General features: G+C 40.0%; 1 protein-coding gene across 4 annotated transcripts in view; it reads left to right on the top strand.

Moving 5' to 3' along the window:
• Positions 1 to 22,141, top strand: part of LOC141937656 (transducin-like enhancer protein 4) — a 99,775-nt gene that overhangs the window by 40,668 nt on the left and 36,966 nt on the right. The window contains exons 6-8 of one of the 4 annotated variants that reach the window (XM_074855674.1): positions 180 to 254; positions 14,413 to 14,614; positions 15,030 to 15,046. In XM_074855674.1, coding sequence (XP_074711775.1) covers positions 180 to 254; positions 14,413 to 14,614; positions 15,030 to 15,046 — 294 coding nt within the window. Of the gene's footprint in view, positions 1 to 179; positions 255 to 13,515; positions 13,546 to 14,409; positions 14,615 to 15,029; positions 15,047 to 22,141 lie in introns of those variants that run through there. The other 3 variants (XM_074855673.1, XM_074855676.1, XM_074855675.1) reach the window with 3 other exon arrangements.

The following is a 22,141-nucleotide window of genomic DNA, read 5'->3' as shown; positions in this document are numbered from 1 at the left end:
TCCCCTTATCTGATACTCTTGCAGATCAACACAGAACGTGACTGTTAGAGAACAGTTATTTCAAGCCCTGCATGCGTTTGAAAAGAAAAAAAAAAAAAAAAAAAAGATAAAAGGAAGAATCTGTGCTTAATAATTTAGAAAGCAAATAATTTTATTCTGTTTCTGATCTTCATTTATAGCACCAGCAACAAGTGGTGCAGGCTGTGGAGCGTGCCAAGCAAGTGACCATGGCAGAACTGAACGCAATCATTGGGGTATGTGGTCTTTCCATTTTAGCTCTAATAGTATTTGTAAATAGCTTTTCTTTTTCTTTCTCTCTTGATGAACTCATTTCCATCAGATAGGCAAAAGTTGTGGGCAGTGGTGAAGTTCAGTAGCTTGATCTTCATGAAAGCTGGTTACTACCTGAAAACATTTGCTTGCACTGTGCCGAGAAGACTAATGGGGTAATTAATGTCTGTGTTGTATCCGTTCCCTGAAGCTGGGTCAGTATCTGGTTTTTTGTTGTCCCTTTTAAGTAACATTTCTTCCTTTGCATACCCTGTGCCTTTCTGCTTTTGCAGCCACAGTAACAGTTACCCTTTGTATGACACCCTGTGCTTTAGGAGGGTTTTTCCCATCCCTGCTGCCCACATCTTTTTCTGGGTGGTGGCTCAAGACTGTGAATATTCACCATGTTTTTTATTTTTACGTTAAAAAATAGATGATACTTTTTAAAAAAAAAACCCGAACAACCAAAATCGATTGCAAAATGACTCATCACCAGTGTGCTCATAGGCGTCCTGGTCCTAGCCATCTAAAAATACAGGTGTGTGGAGCCTCTCTTGTAAAAGCTTTATTACCAATGGTATTAGCTTGGTATAGCAGTCCTGTGAGATTTTATGGGTGTGGGCAGCTACGTTTTACATTTTACAACTGGAGAGGAAAGGCATAACAACAAAAGCTGTGGCTGTTCACACTACATAAAATGAAGGTGAGAAGTCATAGCTTAATAGCACATTATTCACATGTATAATTATGCAGCTGGTGCAAGCAGTTGTTTAAGTTATTCTAATGAAGACACTACAACTGTACTTCCCATCTTCTGCACCCTCCCAAATGCTTTTTCTTTTGTGTATAGATTATACATAAAAGTCTTTTCCTTTTTTTTTATTCAGTGTATCAAACAGACTTTGAAATGCTAATTATTCCATTTACTTTCATTAAAATTCAAATTGCTGAGTGAAGATGTGGATAAGGGTCGCCGAATAATCAATCTGAAGTGAAGATATTGCTTCAATTATGCCTCTGTCTTTTAACAAGGAAATCAGGACTCTCTGATCATTGCTGACGGTAGTGCAGAGAAGCGGTCTGATTGTAGCTTGTTTTTAATAGGCTGTTTCTAACACTATTTTGTATCCCTCTGACCACAAGAAAACACTAGTAGTCAATTAGAAGATATAAATGGAAAAGAGTAACCTTTATTTCCTCTGAAGTGCCCGTTAGAAAGAAGGGGGTGAATCGGAGCGAGTCGTGTAGAATCATGAATAACATTTGTTGTACGTCTTTTACGCTCCAGTGGGGAGAGTGGGAGATGAATAATTTCCCAATTAGTTTTCATTACCTAACCAAAAATATTGCCTTCTATTAACATTCTTTGCATAAAGTAAGTAGCTAAAGGTTGTCTTCTTTGTTAAAGGTGTCTGCATATGCTTAAGTAGCATGTGTGTATATGTGCATGTACTGTTTGTGTGTGTACATGCATATGCATGTGTATGAATACTTCACAGTCTACTTGTGTACATTTTTGCCATTCATCTTTGTATGTATTAGGAAGACTGCAAAAAGCAATTTGCTTTCTAGTAAAGAATAAATTGACTGATGTAAGACATGTGATGTTATAGATACCGGCCATTACACTCGTTATTTAAGTTTATCCTGCTTTCATGAACCACTAAACCATACAGAATAAACAGACTAGACACTTGCCTGGGAGCCTGGCAGTAGCTTCTGTTGGTCTTCCCCTACCAGTCAGAAGTATATTTTCTGGTTTTTTTTGTTGCTATCTGAATTTATGTCTTCAAGTCAGTTGAAATTCTATTGCCTTAAATTTTCATACCTGAATTTTGGTTTTGTGCATTAAAATTGGGCAGCTCTCACCTCCCTTACAAGACTGATTTTTACCTTGCTCTACTGCCTTTTTTCACTCTCCTGTTTTATGCTGACTTAGGAAATGCTGTGTGGCCCTCTCTTTAGTTTTAGAGAAACAAAAGCAATACAGACTGAAAATTTTGTGTTCATTGGTTTAAAGAGAAGTTATCTAATCCAGTCTTTAAGAGATTCATTTAAAAGAATGGAATAAATAGGATAGCAAGGTATCAAAAAAGCTTAAGTTCTAGTTGCATGAATACCCACAATAACGTTATGTCTGCACTTAGAGAGATTTAAAGTCTGAAAATGTGGTGCGGGACTAAAAAAGGCATGTCATACTTTGTAAAGTGAATACCAATAAAAATAAAACAAAGAACGTAATTAGAAATCATGGCTTTTCTATATCTCTAATTATGTTGTCTTATTTTATATTGCTGTTTGATAAGTCTGACAGAGTTTGTGTTCTTTTAACCTTGTGATATTTTAAAAGCTTCTGAAGTTCGTTTGCTCTTTACAGTTTTTAAAAATGTATCTCTTGGTTACCCATTGAGCTGTGTATTAGATAAAGACATAAGCAGTGTCTGAGTTTTTGAAATACAACTGTAGCTTAAGTTTTTCTGTGCTTTGGGGGCCCTATTCAGTTCACCTCACTCATGCAAAACCCCTTTTGTTTGAGCAGAGGAACCCTGGGTTTGAGTTTAAAATAGATTTTATCAGAATGGAGGATGGCACAAGAGAAGAATTGAATGTGCACAAATCATGTCTCTCCTTGTGTTTCACATGTATGTATTTTTGTATGAATGTGCTCTGATTTAATGGAATCTGATGAAGCACCTTTTAACTTTGCAATATTATTCTATCTTCATTGGTAAATGAACCAAATCACTGATCCATGCAGTTTAAATGCAAAATACTGAAGTGAGCCTGGAACCCAGAGAGACTGCTTGTTCTCCTGACAATAAACTAGTTGTGTTTAATGGAATGAAACACAGTTATAATGACTTCTTTCACAGGTCATGTTCAGTTTAAAACTGTTGACGGGCTGAAACAAGTTAAGTATCATCTATCTTCTGGAGAGATGCAGGGAGAAACACTAAACCAAAACTAGGCATTATAAGCATGATGCAGGAGGACTGTAAATCTGCAGGCATCCAGACCCTGCATCTGGTGTTTGCCATGGATGGTATGGTGCAGCATTCTTGCTTGGAACAATTTGTAATGCACATCCAGAGCTGCTTTGCAGGTTGGGTGTATTGGGATGAGCAGTGTGATGTATCCAGTTGATCTTGTCATGTGTCATAGCTGCTGTGTTTTTAAATTAGAATCTGCAAGATCACACTGTTGGAACAACACACAAATTGTAGCCTTAAATCAGTAATATGATCTAATTAGGAATTATGTTTTCATTTCCTGTATTATTAAATTGAGTCATCTAACTCACTTAAAATTTATTTATTTATTTATTTATTTAATCCGTTATATGGATAATTGGAACATGCTGTGTGAATGTGGTTACGTTTTAATAAGGGAACCAGGGAATTAACTTGTAGCTTTATAAGAATTTTATCAGAGTTTTTTTTCTTCCTCTGTTTAAAATAGTCAGTTTTCAATTGCAGTTGGGTAGTAAGGCAGAAGTGGAGGCTACTGCTTGTATGGCTGTTTATCACACGGAGAGAGATAAATGTACCAAAAACTTAAGAACAGGTATGTGATGGTGCTCAAAGAAAATGCAGTTTAGCACAAGAAATGCTGAACCTCAATTTTTAGCAGTGACATTTTAATGATAGGAAGTCTGCAAAATTATTTGCCATCAATTGTGAAGGCAATAACAAGCCTTGGTGGTTTTTCACACCCTCTGTGTTAAGTGCTTTCAGAATGACAGCGTAAACTGTGTTGGAGAACTCCAAGGAAGTAAAACTGATTAAAATGTTCATGCTTGAATGGTGCTGATGGAATAGTTCATTTGGACTTTCTCTACCTCCTGCAGCTCAAGCTGAAATATTAAAATTCAGTGGATTTAAATCTCTCTCCCTCAGCTCAGGAAAAAAACATTACATTTTAATAGGTTTTAAACTCATAATTCATTGGTTTGGAGCAGCACTATTAAATCTATTTAAATATTACTTGTATTACTAAGGAAATGATTTAAATGATTTTTTCTTTACCATTCTATACATCTGAGTGAAAAAAAATAGCTTTGGTTTAATTTTTAAGCATTTTGTTTTACTATGTCGCTTTTATTATCCTCTTTAAAAATAAGCAAATGGCAGTTACTGGAAGAAAGGTCTCTTTCTGTATTGTCCCGTATAATCAACGAGCTGTAAAGTTCCCTCTTCAGTACACTGCTTGTCACAATTTCTACCCTGTGTTTGAGGCTGAGGTGCTTGTTTGGTCCATTTCAAACGGTGTGTAATTTTTGGTTGCTTTCAAACCAGTAGTCCATTTTACTGCTGTGGAGAACACCCCCTGTTTAAAAAATAACAGTATGCCATTACAGGTGCAGAGACCTTTGAAAGCGGTGTGGTACAAATAAGTGCACACAAGTTGTAATAAAAACTTGGCATCAGTGCAGGCTCTGGTTGCTGTGGTGCCAGTGGTCTGGGGCTCCTGCTGCCAAATGCCAAGGTGCTTTTTTGCATTGGTGCTTAATGTACAGAGGAATATCCCACTCCTCACGGAGGGTGGGTTGTTTCTGCCTCTCGTGTGTGCTTGCACTGTGAAAAAGAGCAAGGAGGTTTTGGTTGAACCAATGATGCTGAGGGGAAGTATTTTGATTCCAGTTTGTATAGTAAAGTCATTCTGGCCCAGTGTGTGTGTTCAGACATGGAAGCTTCAGGGAGGATTGGGAAGGGCGGTGGAATAAGCAAGTGTGTTGTAGCATGGGGGCAACAGTCACTTGTTTCTTCGACCCTTCTGTATTGCTTGTTCAAAGATGTGTTAAGCGGTGGTTGAAGCTTAAATGCTGTAAAACAAGTTGGCCACCTGCTGTATGTTGTGCACAGGTTGTTCCAGTGGAAAGGTGGCAGAGGAGGTTGACTTAATGGGTACGTGCTTTGAGTTGTGTTTATTTCTGTACCCTGAAGAAATGTTGGGATTCATTCCTCCCCATTTAGTTACTCTTGTTTGCTGTTTGTGTATTGAGGTTATGTGATGATATGGTCCTGCAAAGTTTTTGGTGCTGCCTAGTGCCTGAAATTGAAGTGTAGAAAGAATTGTAGATACAGAAGGCTTTTGGGTGAGCACTTTTGGTTTTGAATTACTCATCTGAAGTCTGGCCAGGTTAAAGACACTTTGTTTTTTTGGGGAAAGAGGTGTTTTGTAGGGATTTTTCTTCTTCTCCCCTTACTCCCAGGTGCCAGCTTCGGAGAGAGCCTTGCAGGTGAGGCCTAATTTAAATAAATCTCTTCCATATGCAGCATTATCCTGATTTAAAGAAGCTGAAAATGAAGCACAGGATCTTTTTAGGGATTTTGAGGGAATTAGAATGTAAATAATTCCAGCTTCCGTATTTCCTGGAAAAAAATGCTCTGAGGATGGATTTTAAATACCGTTGCTACAGTTGGAATGGGCTGCCACTGTTTCCTCTTTTCCTTCTATTTTGAGTAGCTGTGATAGCTACTGAATTTATATTGGTCTATCACTATATGAACAGTCAATAACATTGCAGTGTGAGGTGCAGACCACTCACTACATTTCACTGCCGATATGCTGATGCCAGAGGCCCTGCTCATTATGTTTAAGTAAGTACATATGACATGAGTGTTACGGCTTACATACTGTATCTGATCAGGCAGGAGAGCTGTGTTCTGCCTCCATGTTTCTCAAGATTTTCCAAACCCTGGCACCAAAGCTATGTGACCACCATATCTTTTTTTGAATTAGAATTAATCAGTGCAGATATGAGGAGTTCTACAGAGAATTTTCATCATGTTCTGCAGCATGAACATACACAATATTTAATTTATGAGGTTTTTTTGTATGTTCTCACTTCACACACAGTAGAAAGGAGAAAATATTGTTGCCAAGGTGGTCTGTACTCCAGTATATGGAAATTGTCTCCAACCAAATAAAGATTTGCCATACTCTATCAGACTCTTAGTCCATTATGTGCTATATATTACCTTCAGTGATGACTGTGTACCAGTGCTGTGAAAAAGAAGAAAAAAGTGTGTAAAGGATGTGTTTGGTTTTGAAGTATTGTGAGGCAGGGGATTCCCAAAAAATGCTTCATTACAAAATCAACAATGTTTATGTACAGAGTGGAGATGCAGTCCATTTAAATATGTGTCCTTACTGTACAGTATAGCCTAAAGACAGTTACTATTGTGTCATGGTTTCATACCACAGAGTTCTGGTATCAACTCTAAACAGGGTTGTACACTTGTCATCTCGACTTCTTCCCAATCACACTTCATAGGCTGTTGCCTACAGCTATGAATGAGGACCAGGACTCCATACAGTGGATCAGTTAAGCATTTGCTTTTTTTCAGGTGTGTGACGAGGTCTTTTGGTGTCTTCAATCTTAAACACAGGCTAAAGTGAGGGCTTTAGTGCTTAACTGGGATGGAAACTAAAGTACTGCATAAGGAAAGTATTTCCAGATGTTAAGTTCATCCATGCAGAAGGAATTTAAGAAGTCTTAAATCTTGTAAGTTGTCTGAAGAATGTTAGTGAGCGACTTTTATTAGTGAGACAGTTCCTTGCTATTGTTTGGTGAACTTTTCACAGACACTTAGTACATGAATGCAGCGCAAGCATTGATGAACTTACGCAAGTGATGTTTCTGAAACAAAGGAGTACTGCTTTCCCTGTTCTACCTTTGGAAGAGGCTGAGGCAAAAAGAGCAAGTGGTCCTTCCACAGTTTCTGATCTGTAACTTAAATCCAGGTGATTTGATTGTCAAGACTTTCCTTTATCAAAGCTGCTGTAACTGGGAAACTGCACTAAAGCAAAAGAAATCACTTTAAGTTTCAAGTATTTGACTAATGGGCACTACGTTAAAGAGACAGAACACTACACCTCTCAGTGAAATCTGCTTGGAGAGAGAGAGAATGGTTTCCATGTGTCCTAACACCGAACATTGACCTGTGGGAAGAGACTGCTCATCACTGAGAAGAGCAGGCATTACAGTGCTCTACACAGGACCAGAGCTGCACTAGAAATGACAGTCTTTAAAGACGCAGAATGGGTTGGAAGGAATGGATCAATCCAAGCAACCCAGGTTTTTATCCCAAGCAAAGACAATTTGCTGAAATTCAACACAGTGTGTGTTTGTGGTGTCTCGTAAGCATGACTAAACATAGTGTTAGCACTTAACAGAGTTATGGAGGTGTGCCTCTTAGTAATTGCTATCCAGAAATTTGACTTGCTAAGGACTGGCTTTAAAAGATACGTTAAAGAAATGCACCCGTGAGATGCGTAACATTCATCTCATGCTAAGACTACATGGCTCTTAGACTATACCTTGTGAGGAACCTTAGAAGTGAATTACAGTTGCCACATTAAAAGCTCTGGTGATAGAATTGCTTATATATTTAGCAACTCAGGTCTCTCTGTGACCAATGGCATTACTTAATTTTTCTTCTAGCTTTTATTGTTTGGTTCATTATACATCTCAGATGATACTTCTTTCATTTTTCAGTCATGTTTATGTAGCCCAGGGTTTCAGAAACTTTTTCACGTGAGGACCCTAGAATGTTATTTAGGACTCTTCTGGGAAAAGCATAGGCATTGCTCTCATTTTCTAGTTCTAAAGAAAAGGACCAAGATTCACACAGTCACAACAGAGACACCATTTTCCTACTGTCAGTCCAGAGGAAAAGAAATCTCTTCCCAGTGTCTATGGGTAGGACATCAGTGAATCACTTGGGAAATAAGGTACTTCAGCCAGTGTGCACCTACCTATTTAGAGCTGATTTTTGCTATCTGTTCATCTGTAACAGAAGACACACATCTACTGCCATCATTACTCTTTTCTCCACATTGGTCTTTGTGAAAAGGTTTAGAAGTGGAGGTTTGGTATGTGTGGCATGTTTCACACCACTGGCATTCCATATGGTAAGACCTTGAGCTTTCTTGCATTTAGTGCTTTTGGCCTTCTCTTGCAGGAGATGTGGATTTTCTTTTCCTTAGCTAGCAATGGATGGGGGAGATGAAAAAGAGAGCTTAAGTGGCATTATTTATGCAAGAATTTCTACCCTTTAATAAATGATAAAAGAAAGTGATTCTAAAAAGCCTAATTCTTCCTCCCTCCACCCTCCAGTGTGAAATTGAGATGGAGAGGAGTCCTGCAAGCAGAAGAAGGAACTACTGGACTCCAAGATTCTGGGGGAAGGTGCACTTGGTCTTTTACAGGGGACTAGGTTTTCCCTTTTTTAAAATACTCGCCTTTTAAACTACAACTCTTGTATTAATTTTTTTGTTACTTTTGTCCTCTCTCTACCCTGTTTCACTGAGTGAAAAATAGCCCTAAGGAGGGAAGGGAGGACAAATGGTGAAACATGTATCCTGACAGATGTTCCTATATATATGATTAAGAACGGAAATGTGCTCTGCATATATTGCCTTTCATCCCACAATATGATTCGGGAGATGACTTTTTGTTCCTAGATCGCTTAAAAGATCTTTGAGGCAATTTGTAGAGGTACAATTCTGATAGTTTCTTTGTTATTTATGTAGGAGTTCTAAATGCTCCCCTTCTGATTAATGACAGCTATTGATTTTTTTTCCTTCCTCCCATAGTTTTCTCAGTGGAGCTTGCTTTCCTCCTGTAGAATCAGCATCTTCAAAGGCAGAAATTACTGGTTCTCAGAGACTAAAAAGCTTGGTATTTGTTTTGGGGTTTTTTTAATAGGTGGTATTATATTATTATTGTTGTTGGTGGTGGTGGTCTCCTTATTCTCTCTGCTTTTCTATTCCTTTTCATTCTTTTTCACAGATTTTGTCTAACCTGTGCATTCATTCCCCTTTGTGAACAGAAATGACGTCCGTGTTTTCCTGTAGATCAGCTGCATCCAAGTGTTTAGAGTTCCCACCAAATTCCTTTCTTTCGCACTGGGCACGTTCATTTGCAAAATGATCACTCTCCCTTAAAACAGTAAGGATAGTAAGTTGCTCTACCCTACATCTGTATGTACCACAGTGTCTTTATGGCAAACCAGTCATGTGATATATATGCATATAGCTCCAGGACCATCCCACTGGAGGAACTGCTGCATGACTCTTTGTAGGCTGTTTCACTATGTTGTGTCTTAACATCAGAAAAAGCTTTTTCTGTAATGGTATGCTAGCAGAGAGAGAACTGCACAAAGTAAGTACAAACAGTGCACATCATGTCAGGGGCGCAAACAGGCCTGATAGATAAAAATTCATATCATTCTAAGCACACTTACAACTGTGTGTGCCAAAAGACTTCCTTTTCTTGCTGGTCTTTAAACTATTGACATTGATATTGTGTACTCTCAAGCCATTGTTTTTATGTCTTTATTTCCTCTTCATCTTGGTTACTGTTTTATCTCTATGCTATCTTATTAATGATTCACTCTAGGCAATCAATCACTTCATCTAACAAATTTCAAACAAAAAATTAAGCTGTTTTATCCAGATTTTTTGAGGTTACCTCCCAGCAGTATTGCAGGTATGGGTAGTGCACGTATGTCTATAGGTATAAAATATCTTTTTGAGACATTAGTTTGTTAACATTAGAAATGTCTTCAGGTTAGAGAAGTATGTTCAGATTGTGTGGATAATGGCTGTGAGCTTTCAGGGTCTGTAGGAGGAAAAGTGGTAGATTACTGCAACACAGAGCTGCTTGGAAAGTATCCAGTAAAAACTTGAACCTTTTCCAGGAAAATAGGTTTTGAATGTGCTGACTATAACAAGAGAGCATTAGAAGCTAATTTGTTACTAGGTTTATTATCACATTTTACTTTAAATTTGATCTCTTAAGATGTGTTGGGAAAAGAATTAAGCTAAGCATCAATATTTAGAATTGAAGTTGTAAAAATTAGTGATACTCAGATAAGAACCTTTTGCAAAGCATTTTTACCCATTTGTTTAGACAAGGCTTTGGAGTTATTTTACTCCTTATTGTGGACTGCCTAGAAGAATATACAGAAAATTTAAAAAAAAAAACCAAAGAGATTAATAGCAACCAGATGTTATGTTGATTTGACATGTGTTAAAATGTTTTGAAAGTTTTACTTCAGTTTTTACTACTGAGCTGATGTAAATGATCATCTTCCTAAACTTAATACCAAAAAGAACACAGCCTTCTTTTTTGGCTTCTTTCTGATTGCTGGGTTTACCCTTAATCTTATATTTTTGTATGTTGGGTGTTTTCTAAAAACATTGGAATCTATTTTGCTATTCTGTAGAGTGCATTTCTTGGTAGCTAACTGTTGCTGGTTTTATTTTTAAATAGTTCTGGAAAATTTACAGCATAATAAAGGCTGGTGTATGGCCTTTGCAAATTTTCACCTATAATGCATTGATACTGAAAATGTATGCTTGACTTTACGCATACGGTAGTGAACTGTGATGTGATTGTCTAAAGTTAACCACATGCTAAGAGTTCATAAATAACATGACTAAGGATAACAAATTAAAGAGAAGATGGAGGAGTGGGAAGTGAAAGCATTACAGCAACATCAAAAAAAAATGATGTGGTTGCTCAGTTGGCTCATTTTTAGGCTTGCAAGTTTTTAAGTGGTGTCAGATTTTATGATCTAAATTCATTGGAATATTTCTGTGTGGGGAGCATATCTGTCATTTGGGTTACTCTTCCATATCTCTGGCATTTTGATGACTAGAGGAGACCACCTTTTTTTACCACTTGTAGCACTAACCTGATGCCCAGTGGGTTAAGCAATTGCCCATGTTTTTATAACTTTCACTGTAACCAAGCAGCTCTGTACAGGCCACCAGGGAATCTGATGCTCACCAGTGACACCCATGGACAGTGGAAAAGCAAAACCAAGCTGTGAATGTTATGGGCATTTGAATACAATAATAGATTTCAAAGGTCCAGAAATGGCAGTTAGAGATGCGCTGTCACTTTGTCTTTACCTTCTTGAGTATGCCTGTTAGCAAACAGTGCTTAATTGTGTGTTCATATGCTTTTTTCCTTTTGCTCTTTTGTATTCTGAGAGCAAAAGCCTGCCCAGTGTTTTGCTTGAATTCTTGTAATTTCTCTTTTCCAACCTGTGCCTCACTTTTGCCGTACAACTTTGTTTACCATGTTGGAGGAGCTCATAGTCCTTTCCTGTACTAATGCAATCCTAGTCCACAATCCTCCTCCTGTTGTTGAACGTTTAGTTTAGTTTAGTTTAGTCTTATCCCATTCTAACACACACATGTTATCCATGCCTGTGTGGCACAGGCATGTGGAGCTACATTGGAATTTTGGGTGTTAGATTTATTTAATGGCCTGGTTTTCAAACAAAAGTGTTTTCTCTGTGCCATTACAATGTGACTAAATTGCACCAAATTTCTGCTGTATCAGTGAATGATAGTTTTCTGACAGCGGGGGCCATGATCCTTCTGGGTTTCCCATTCCCATCATTTTCCATGGAAGAGCTTGGTCTCCTCAGAAGACTTCTCCACAGCAGGAAGGCTGTGGGTTTGGGTTTTTTCTCCTACTCTCTCCAGTTATTTTCAGAGCTTCCCTACAATTCAGCTTGCAGTGAAAATGCATCAGTTCTTGATTAAGACGGACTGGGCCAGCCATGCTGTTCCAGGTGATCTTAAGCCGCTAGGCACTAATGTGTCATTACCATACTACTCTTAATGCCCATATTATGTGTGGGAGGCATTATCAATGTTCGGTACATCCAATCACAGAATCACTGAATCATGTAGGTTGGAAAAGACCCTGAAGATCATCTAGTCCAACCATTAACCTAACACTGACTGTTCTCAACTCCAAGGTGCAGTCTGTCCTGCTGTCTTGCTGAGCTGTGTTAGAGAGGTTCCCAACAAAGAGCAGTAAAAAAGGGATTGCATTTGCAGTGCAGTTTTCTTCAAACTCTTAGGAAACCATCTTGTATCCATAGAGGTGGTCATATAATGCAAATTACGTAGGTCAGGAGGCAAATCTCCACAGATTATACAGGGCTGTGCAATGAGTGTCCTTCACCTGGTGCACTTTGGTCGACAGTGAAATAGTTAACAAGGGTAAAGCTCTGTCACTGTTGATATTCTCAGGATCTTCTCAAAGCCTTTGCTTCAAGCCACTGGCAGATTCAGGTAGACATCTTGCAGTGGTTTATAGCATGTTCTTGAACAGGAATGGGAAATTCCTTGTTTAAAATGAGACTCCAGAACACAGATTATTTTGTCTATTTTTAATTTCTCTCTCCTCCTCCGTCCCCAAATCAGGCATGCCAGATTGTTCCCTTGCTGTAAAGCAGCCCCATTCAAACCTTGAAGCTAAACAATACACTGTTGGCTCTTGCTTCGTTTCATAGTAGTTAATTTAAAATTCTGAGAAATGAAGCATCCTTCCATAAGAGCATCATGCAAGAAAAATGTGTTTTGATACTTCTACAAGAAGGAGCACCTGCTGGAATGACATGGGTTCACAGCCAGGAAAGGGTTGAGCCTTCCCTCTTTCACCTGGAAGAATCTTCTTTCTGCTTTTCTTTTTTTTTGTGCTTCTCCCCTCCCCCTATTCTTTGGTTGTTTGTGGTTTTTTCTTCTCACCTTCCTTTTGGATCATTCCCCTCCTTTCCCTGGCACTGATCTGGGTCAGATGACATGTGCGTGCCATTGCCAGTCTGATTCCACTGCCTGGGTTGAATTTCCAAGAATAAGAGAAGGATCTGTACTTTCACAGGGGGGTGTTGAGGGAGGCGCGCATGCAGTGTGCTGCATGAGTTACCTAGCATGCTGTATGTGACTCTCAGTTTTTTACTTTCAGCTTACATAAAGATTCATGCTAGGGAGGGGAGGGAAAAATCAAGTGAGCAGCATATTTTATCTTGATTAGTTAAAGAACGGGGTTGCGGGGTGGGAAGTGAATTTAGGTTCAAATGAAAAACAAAATTAGGACTTGAATCTTCGCAATTAGGAATTTAAAATGGAATGTTTTATGCAAAGTGGGTTAACTTTTTATTTCTTCTTCTTCCAAAGTACTGTATGCAGACATGCAGGGAGGAGAGAGCAATCCTAGAGGACTACTGATTCAGTTTACCCTAAATCTGAGCAGTGACTGCTTGAAAATGAGAAGAAAATTTCAGAGCTAATCAAGTTACTGTGTGAACAGAAATTAGTTGGACAGTTAGTGGGCAAGCCTTAGACCTGAACAGATGTCTCTTGGGACATATTTAACATAACCTTTTCACCTGTTTGTTTGTTTGTTGTTTTTTGCTCCCCTGCCTTCCCATTGAGTAGCGGCAATCTATGTACCCCACAATGGTTAGTATAACACAGAGCTTGACGCAGCCCTGGTTGAGGTCAAGCACTCCAATTTGAACCTCTCAAGGGCTTTCTCTATGTGTTGCCAGTGTACTGGTAAAAATGACTTTAAACTCTTGTCAGCGCAGTTACTGGTGCATGCATCACAGTCCCACTCAAATAAACCTGTCACAACACAGACTCAGCAGCTAGAGAAGAGTACAAGGGCAGGCCTCTAGCTTTTCATTCGAGCATCACTAAACGTGCACAGAGTGCCCAATTATTTCAGCATTATTGAGCAAGCCTACAGGAGGACCCAAGCCTTGCTACATTACATTTTCTTTAGTAATTTGCTCAAGTACCGCTGAGGACACTTAAAGGGCTTAAAACGGTGGCTGCAACCAGTTTCCTTTTCTGGATTGTTAATTCAGGTTTTCTCTTTCAAATTAACTCTCATTGCATGCTGTGCAGTAGCGCTGGGAGAACTGTTTAACACTAATTTTCTCAATTTTCAGCTTTTTTTTTTTTTTGCATTATATAACTGCTTTTATAGTTACATATGTTTTGATTAGACTTGTATGTGGTGTGTTTCTGCTAGAAAGAGTAAAATGTAATACCTCTGTCAGAGAAATAAAAATTTCAGCAAAATTGTAAAATTCCTCTTCTTTATTCTTTTTTTTCCTTTTAGTTCAGCCTGAAGTTTCCCAATTGTGTTGTGTCCAAACTTATGGACAGTTTTAAAATGCTAGAGTGTTTGTGAAAGCTGATATCTGGGTTGATTAAATAGATTGGTTGTTCTGATCAGTCCATGTTTCATGTATAATATCAATTGGACAACTCCTGTCTACCTGAACAAATTCAATATCTGTGTTTCGTTTTTCACAGCAGCAACAACTCCAGGCCCAGCATTTGTCACATGGACATGGTCTTCCCGTGCCGCTCACTCCGCACCCCTCGGGTTTGCAGCCTCCAGCCATCCCGCCCATTGGCAGCAGTGCTGGTCTCCTGGCACTGTCCAGTGCGCTGGGGGGACAGTCCCACCTCCCAATTAAAGATGAGAAGAAGCACCATGATAATGATCACCAAAGAGGTAGGGCTGCCAGATGAGTGTGTGGCTTCATTCATTTCTCTCTTTTCCTTTTTTTTTTTGACCTCTTCTCTTTAAAAAAAAAGGCGGGGGGGAGGGGGCAAAAAAAGGAATTGTCACGAGAATTCATAGCTAATTGCTTCAGTATTTTTTATCTAGTGGTAGCCAGAAATTGTGTTCAAATGCTAGAAATCCAGTTTTATCAATCTGGCGGTACAGTATTAATAATTGACAATACAGAAAAGTTAACATCTGTGTAATTTATTATTTAACAGACATCAGGATTCTTTCTTCCGAGTATGATAGATGTATAATTTTATGTAAACTAACTAGTACTTTTCTCTTTCTCTCTCGCCCCACCTCCCCATCCCCTGCCAACTGCCTCTTCCCCTCCTGCATGGGGGCTGCGCTGATGCAGACAGAGACTCCATCAAGGTAAGACTCCATTTCGTAGGTGTAAGGGGTGGCTTGAAAGCATTGCACACTGTGTTTTTCTGAAATGGACCAGAGTGGTGGAAAAAGTCACAAAGTGAAACTGGTTTGTGACACTTGCACTGAATAGCAGAGCCCTACATAGACTGGGCATCACACTTAGAAAGTGACTGGTAGCGGAGCAGCTAGAATTGCAGGTGACGTGCCGTCCACTGAGTTTGGTGGAACAGCATTGAGGCTGTTCTTGAATATAAGGGAAGGGCTGCCTGGGGTCTCTGCCCAAGCTTATGAGACAGAAAGAATTAGCCAGTAGTTTTAAGTGAAATGGAGGCTGTAAACTATAATTCTGATATATCCTAATAAGGCAGTAATGGAAGGAGAGCTCTGTAGCTCACAGGGAAAAGGTGGGGTGCTACCCGCTGTCCTTGCCAAAGCAGTTGGAGAGGAGTGAGCTGCTGTTCCCTACCCCAACGAAGGTGGTACTCGCACTGAGGATCCCACCTTCCTTTTCCAAAAGTTAATTTTCAGACTCTAGTGACTCCGCAGCGTACATGTATGCACCATCCTATGCATATAAGTAGATGTAATACACACCTTGTGGCTCTCGTAACTTTGAGTATTCAGTGATGCATACGACTACAATTCAGCATGTGTGGATGTTTGTCTGTACTGGGTAGCCACCAGAGTCTCTCAGAGGCTCGTGGAGTTTTAATGCTGCAAGTGGGGAGGTGCATCTTGGCCCTGCCCTCTCCTGGATTGGTCTGCTCTCCTCACTGTCGCTGGCAGTTTACCAGCTCACAGCAGACCCAGTTCTTGCCAGCTATGCAGTTACCTGCCCAGCTTCGGGTAGCTGCATGTAGTTACAGAGTAGAGCCCAAGTGGCTTGCACAATTTTCAGGAGCATAAGATTAAGCCTTTTTAGATGACGGTGAGTGTGAAATGTAAGATACGCTTCTCTTATGAAGGGCAAGACCTATGCCCACCTTACTGAGCGCTTACAACCAATTTGTCAAGTTTTCAGCGGTGCCTTTCTTAGGAAGATGTAATTTATTCTTGGGGTTGGCCAAATGGCAGAAGAGGTGAGTCTTGGGTGCATTAGATAAGATTACCAGGAGCTTGTGAGGCAGATGTTACTGGTGTGCCCTAGATGGCGCTGGGAGGAGCACGGTGCCAGGCACAGGCTTTGCCCCCACCAGAGACCTGTCTGGACTGGACTGCTGTGCAAGGGGCTATGCCTTTGCTTCTCCTGCAGCTCCAGGTGGGGACATGGCCCACAGCCTTCCCCAGTGTGCCAATTCTGCCACTGGCAACTCTGCCACATCCCAGCCGAGTGCAACTGAGCTGATGGTTGTCAGTTTTACCGTTACCCACATGGCTCTGCATAACAACCAGGAGTTGACAGGAACTGTCAGTTTTTACTGTGAGCAGCAAAGGCACTGAAGCTGTCTATCTGCTGACACAGGACAAGAGTACGTCAGATTCCACTTCAGCTTCCTTGTCATGAAGGCTAGAAACTGGGATTATTCCTTTATGTGGTGAGGCTGGGCACAGATTAATGATTATTTCCCTAGAACACCTCCTGTTTGCTGTGAACAGATAGGTTTAGTCCATTTCATTTTTTCCTGCATCCAAACAAGTACGAGTAGGCTAGATACCTAAACGTGGGAATACAAACCCACCTGGTTTCTTTAGTGCATTTGCATACCTGTACAGTTGGAACAACAAGCGTTTCACTCAAGAAAGTGAATGAGGAGAACTGCTACTTTATGCCAATCGCTGTTTTTAAACAAAAAATGCTAGTTTTGTTTCTGTATTGTCTGTGGGATGTTGGGGTGTTGATGCGGGCATGGGTGTTATGGGAGTGTTTTTACCAAAAAGGCTGATTTTGTCTAGGAATAAATCAAAGGCACTATTATTCATACAGCCTCGAGAGGGAGAGGAAGGTGTTGCTACTTTGTGCCAATTTACTTTGAAATGATAAGTAGATGTTTGTCTTGCATGGTGTTCAGGTTGCGAGTTGGCTTGTCGGCATTATGGGGCTTGCTGCCAGCTTTGCAAGGTGAAATAGTTTGCTAATTTCCTTAAATGTTTTCAGTGATGCCCAGAGTAGCAGTTAGTCGCTTGTTCGATCGATCTGTCCTCCCTTAAGTGGCTCCTGGTTAAGAGAGGCTTTTTATGATTGTCTGCTGTGTGACTTGAGATGATTTTTGTCAGCCAGAACGTGCCAGTTGCCAGCAGCTGGAGTCTGTGTGCTTGTATGAAATAATTTATTCATGCAGGATAATGCTCCTTAACATTTAACAGGTAATGAACGTGACATAAATTTCCTTCTTGCTTTTAATTTTTCCCTTTCCTCTTCTAATGTGCAAACAGGCAGCTCTGGTACTCTAAATAGTAAGTAATTTTTGGCCATCTGTCAAAGGGAAATTTCAATACAAATTTAAATTAATGGTGCCTGAAATTTTTTATAGCTCCTCTAAAAGCCTCTAATGTGCAGAAAATTCTGAATCTGCTGGTAGTAATTAGTGTAGCATGTAATGAGGATATGGGCAATGTTATACAGCCCCAGTGTAACGTTTTGATATGGTAGCAAAATTTTGATTTATACAAGGTTGTGCCTGGGTTTAATTGTGAGAGACACTTTAAAGTGTTTTCTTGCTGATGCAGATTATTAAGCAGGGCAGATTTTAGAATAGCTCATAAAGTGTAAATTTACACTTTAGTGTACGATTCTGATAATGAAGGTACCCTACCCTTTTCTGCAAAGAAAGGAGTTGGGCTGAAGTGTCCCATTTCTTGCCACCACTTCCAGTGCTTTGGTTTTGCTGGGCAGTTGTCTTTGTGAAACTTACTGTCTAGCTGTGCTGGTCCTGACCCTCCTCCTGCTTCAGGCCAGGGAAAAGGTGGTTTGCATCGCTCTTCTAAATGTGACATTTTCTGCCTGGTAAGCTGGACCGGGCTCACGTTCTTCCCAGCACCTCCCTGGAGCAAGCTGAAACCGAGTAGTCACCTTCCAGATAACATGAGATTGTCCAGGAGCTATTCCTAAATAATAGATCAGCACAGCAAGCTCTGTGGAGACGGGCGGCTTTGGGAGCTCTTTGATTTTGTGTTGGATTCAGTTCCCTGAATCCTTTGCAAAGTTTGAAGTGTGGGAAAACTCTAGACATGGTAAACTGGGTCATGGGAGCGCTCTTTGTGCAGCAGCAAGGCTGTGGAGCGGACAAAGGGAAGGGAAGGGTGGCAAGCGCCAGGGCTGTGCTCAAAGTAGTGCAGCCCTGGCTTAAGGGCTCTGAGGGAATATAATGTGTTCAGACAGAAAGACAAACAGCTCTGCAGTTAACCGAGCAGCTTTTCACAGAGGAATTGGTGTGTCCCCTTTTCAAAGCAGTAAAACTTTTTTTTTTTTTTAAAAAAAAAGGATTATTCTGAAGTGAATTCTTGCTTGCTAATTGCACTCTGGAAGGATTTTTCCACCTCCTGCAAGAACTGCTGATGCAGGAGGCATGTTGTTCTTCCCAGTCCTGGTACCCTCTCTGGGACAGATGTGGCAAAAGCTTCTCTGGTCCCTAACAAAGTCCCTCCTGTAAAACATACCCTGTGAAGAAGCTAAGAAAGCATTTTGTGTGCAAAAGCACCACCTGTCAGGAAGTAGTCTAGTGCTGGCAGTCTCTTCCCATGGCCCTTGCTGCAGCAGCTGGAGTGAAGGAGCCCCCACATGCTGTCTGGGTTGCGGGCCTGCCAGAGGTAGCCAGGATGTCCCTGAGCAGGTTATTCAAGAATCTCAGTCCTCTGAATCAGCTGCCTCGTGCACAGGATTCAACTTGTGTAACTTTTTACTGCACCTGTCATTAATTCAGGTGTGTTGTTCTTCATACTCATGTGATGTGTTGCCTTTATTCTTTTTCCACCTGAACTGTAAATTATTTTGGGCAGAGACCATACCCATAGTAAGGTACTTGCCAACGCGGTGGAGACTGTTCATTTTCATGCTTGGGGTTACTGTTTTGTCAGCAACAAGTGCCAGTAATTAAAAGCTGCAGTCTTGTGGCAGGAATAAAATAGCTTGTTTGAGATTCCTCTGGAAAAAGAAAGAGTTTTAAATGAAAAGATCTGAAATAATGCATCAAGTGCAGGTTTGGGGTGAATTTCTGTCCAACGTGCTAGTGAACTAGGAGAAGTCTGTCAGGGCAAATTCAAGTGATTTAGCAATAAGATTACTTTTTCCTTAATTTGTGTGAAGGCTAATAATTCCATGTGTGGCAGATAGAGGGAAAGTGGACGGGTGTGGTTCCCACATTCCATTTACATTTGTGGTGGCAGGTGCTCCGGTGCTGCTCAATTTAGCTTCTCAGGCTGTTAGCCGCTATTAAGTGTTTAGGCCTCTGTTCGTTCAATATGTAAGTAAGAATAAGCTGCTTACTCGTGCAGCTGTAATTTGATACTTTTAAAAGAAAGTTGTATGAGTAAGGCTTCTGGAAAGAACAAGGTAGTTTACAATCAAAATTACGTTGCTCGGACTTTGTTCTTCTGCTGGTAGAGGAACACCACATAAACTGCTGTGATGTACTACTGCAGAGTTTGTCTTAATTGTCAGGTTTCTTTTAAATGAGAGTTGTTCTAGTGGAATGAGTGTCCCGCCAAATGTCTTTGCATTCAGTATGCATTTAATGAGCCAAAGAAACATACTAATCTGTTACATGCCTAAAGAAATTTACAGAATTTTTTTCCTGATCATTTTGTTATTTTGCCACTTTAATACTATTGAGCTGAAAAGCACTTCACAGGCTTGTTAAAATCCAAACGTTTCACACTCATGTCATGGATTCTGCTCATTCCTTTCTCCGTTTGGAAATGAGGCGTTGCGTGTATTTTGCTTTTCATGATGATGAAGTGGTAGTTTTAAGCTGAGCATATTTGAACTAAACTTTGCTCAGCAAGAGTTGTGGTTTTGATCTTTGTAGGTGTTTTGGGGATAGCATTATCAAAATATAATGAGTAACTTCTGTTGGCTTGCGATACAGTAATTTTTTCAGTATTAATTGATATCTGCCTCTGGGCGTATAAGCTGTGCTGAATGAAACAGGTGCCCTAATTCCAGAAAATGTGTTGTAATTGTTTGTTTGTGGAACAGATGAATAAATATCTGTGGGGCATAGCTGATCCTCAGGTGGTGAACGTGAATGGATTAATGATGTGATTGGGTAAGACATGCTTGTTTGTTGCAGTCTCGTCCAGTAACTGTCTGCTGAAGCAGAACAAATATTAATTAGCAGGGTCCTGTTTGTTGTCTCAGTCTATCTTACAGAGGTGATTTTTTGGCACTGCTTTTTTTTCTTAATAACCTTTTCATGGCTGGACTTGTAGCATGTCATTCAATCCCTGTGTTTTTTTAACAGATTTTTAGAACATGAAACTGTACCTCAGGTATGTATCTCCCTGATGCGTTTTTTTTTACGTCTTTTCTCCCTCCCAACCCAAACTGAGTTTTACATTTTTTTTCTTTAATTCAGTGTCACACCATTTGCCTGTTTAATTAGGTCATCAAGGAATTTTAATTTAGTGTAGAGTATTCATATGAAAGTAACAGGAGGTACTCTGGTATCAAAGATTTATCTGCTTCTGCCATTTTTGATGGCTTCACCACCTTTACCCAATAGCTTTTTTTTCCTGCTTCTGTGCATTATTAGCTGGCTTCTTACCTTGCACCCTTTGCCAGTTACCACAGGGTGACTCTTACTCAGTGGTGTGCCCGCATTTGGACAAACTCTTGCAGTGCTTGTCACTATCAAACTTTATTTTGCCTCTTGGTGATTTAGTGGAACTGTTACCTCTCCAGATGCTCTCTTCACCCAGGAGGCAAACACTTACATGGGCTGTAATTTCTAACCTGAACAGTCATGTCTAATTATTTCCATGGCAACAGACTGTGATGTTGGTAACACAGGATTATGACTTCACATCGTAGAGTAGGAAGAGGAAGTTTGCTGGGGTGAGGAGGTGGGCGGAAAGGTCTTCTCCAGCGCAAAGGCTTTGACAGTGTAATAGCTGGGGGAGAAGAAGTAAAGGGAGGGAATGAATTTGTTTATTATTTCTTTTGAAGTTCTCCTCATTGTAAGTGTGCGATTAAAACCATACTTCAGATGCTGGCATTCATGGCTTACACCAGTTTAGTCATGGTGAATGTGTCTGGAATGAAGAGCATGTTTGCAGGTCAGGTTAAATAGGTGTTAGTCAAAGTAATAGGAGAAAATAAACAATACTGATGAATTTTTGTCAAAGTGGGACACAAACTAGATGATCACTGCTTTTTGCCTTACAGATTTCTGTTGGCACTGTGATACATTTTTTTTGTTGTTGTTGTATTAAGCACATAGTGTTTTGATTTTGAGTTGTCTTCAAAACCTTAGATCCAAAGTAACTTGAAACATACTTTATTTTTCTGCAAATCAAAGGATTCCTTTGGGCATGCTGATTATCTGTCTGCTAAAAGGAGGGGAGAAGGACAGATCACCTTCTGGAATCAGTGAAATGGATGAGATGCATTGGAAGTTTCAGTCCTCTGGCTAAAGTCACTGAATGCTAGTAGTAGGTTAATATTTGTATTAGTATTTGTATTGCTTTTCCTGTCTCTTCCCTGGCACTGGGAAAGAAGCATATTCCTAGTTGAAGTGTTGTCAGTTTCTTAGGTTGATTTTAGAAGTTGTTGAAGGAAATGAGTCGTCTGACTGATTCCCAAGTTATTATGCAAGATTGTTGAGTGCATCATGAATTACAAAGTTTTAGCTGTGCTTTGAGGGAAGAAGCAATTAAGCCGGCCAGCAGGAATCGGCCATTGAGGGGAATTTGCGGGAAAGTTACACTGTGTCTCCCGCCTCTCTCCAGTACAGCTCTAATTGAGTCAAATAATTAATTAAATATCTAAAGTGCGATTAGCCTATTCTGCATAGCAATTTGAAAAGTTCTGTGTTTTCTTGAGTGACATTTGCCCTTTTGAAGAACAAAAAATTGGAAATGCTAATGTTTTTCAGCCAACTAAGGGAAGAAAATAAAAATGTCTCCATAGCAACAAAGCTTCTTTCTAGATGGTTTCCTAAG

The sequence above is a fragment of the Strix uralensis genome, chromosome Z (assembly GCF_047716275.1).
Source record: "Strix uralensis isolate ZFMK-TIS-50842 chromosome Z, bStrUra1, whole genome shotgun sequence".
Taxonomy (NCBI): Eukaryota; Metazoa; Chordata; class Aves; order Strigiformes; family Strigidae; genus Strix; species Strix uralensis.
Note: the sequence above shows the minus strand (reverse complement) of the source record. Positions and strands in the feature narration are given on the sequence as shown.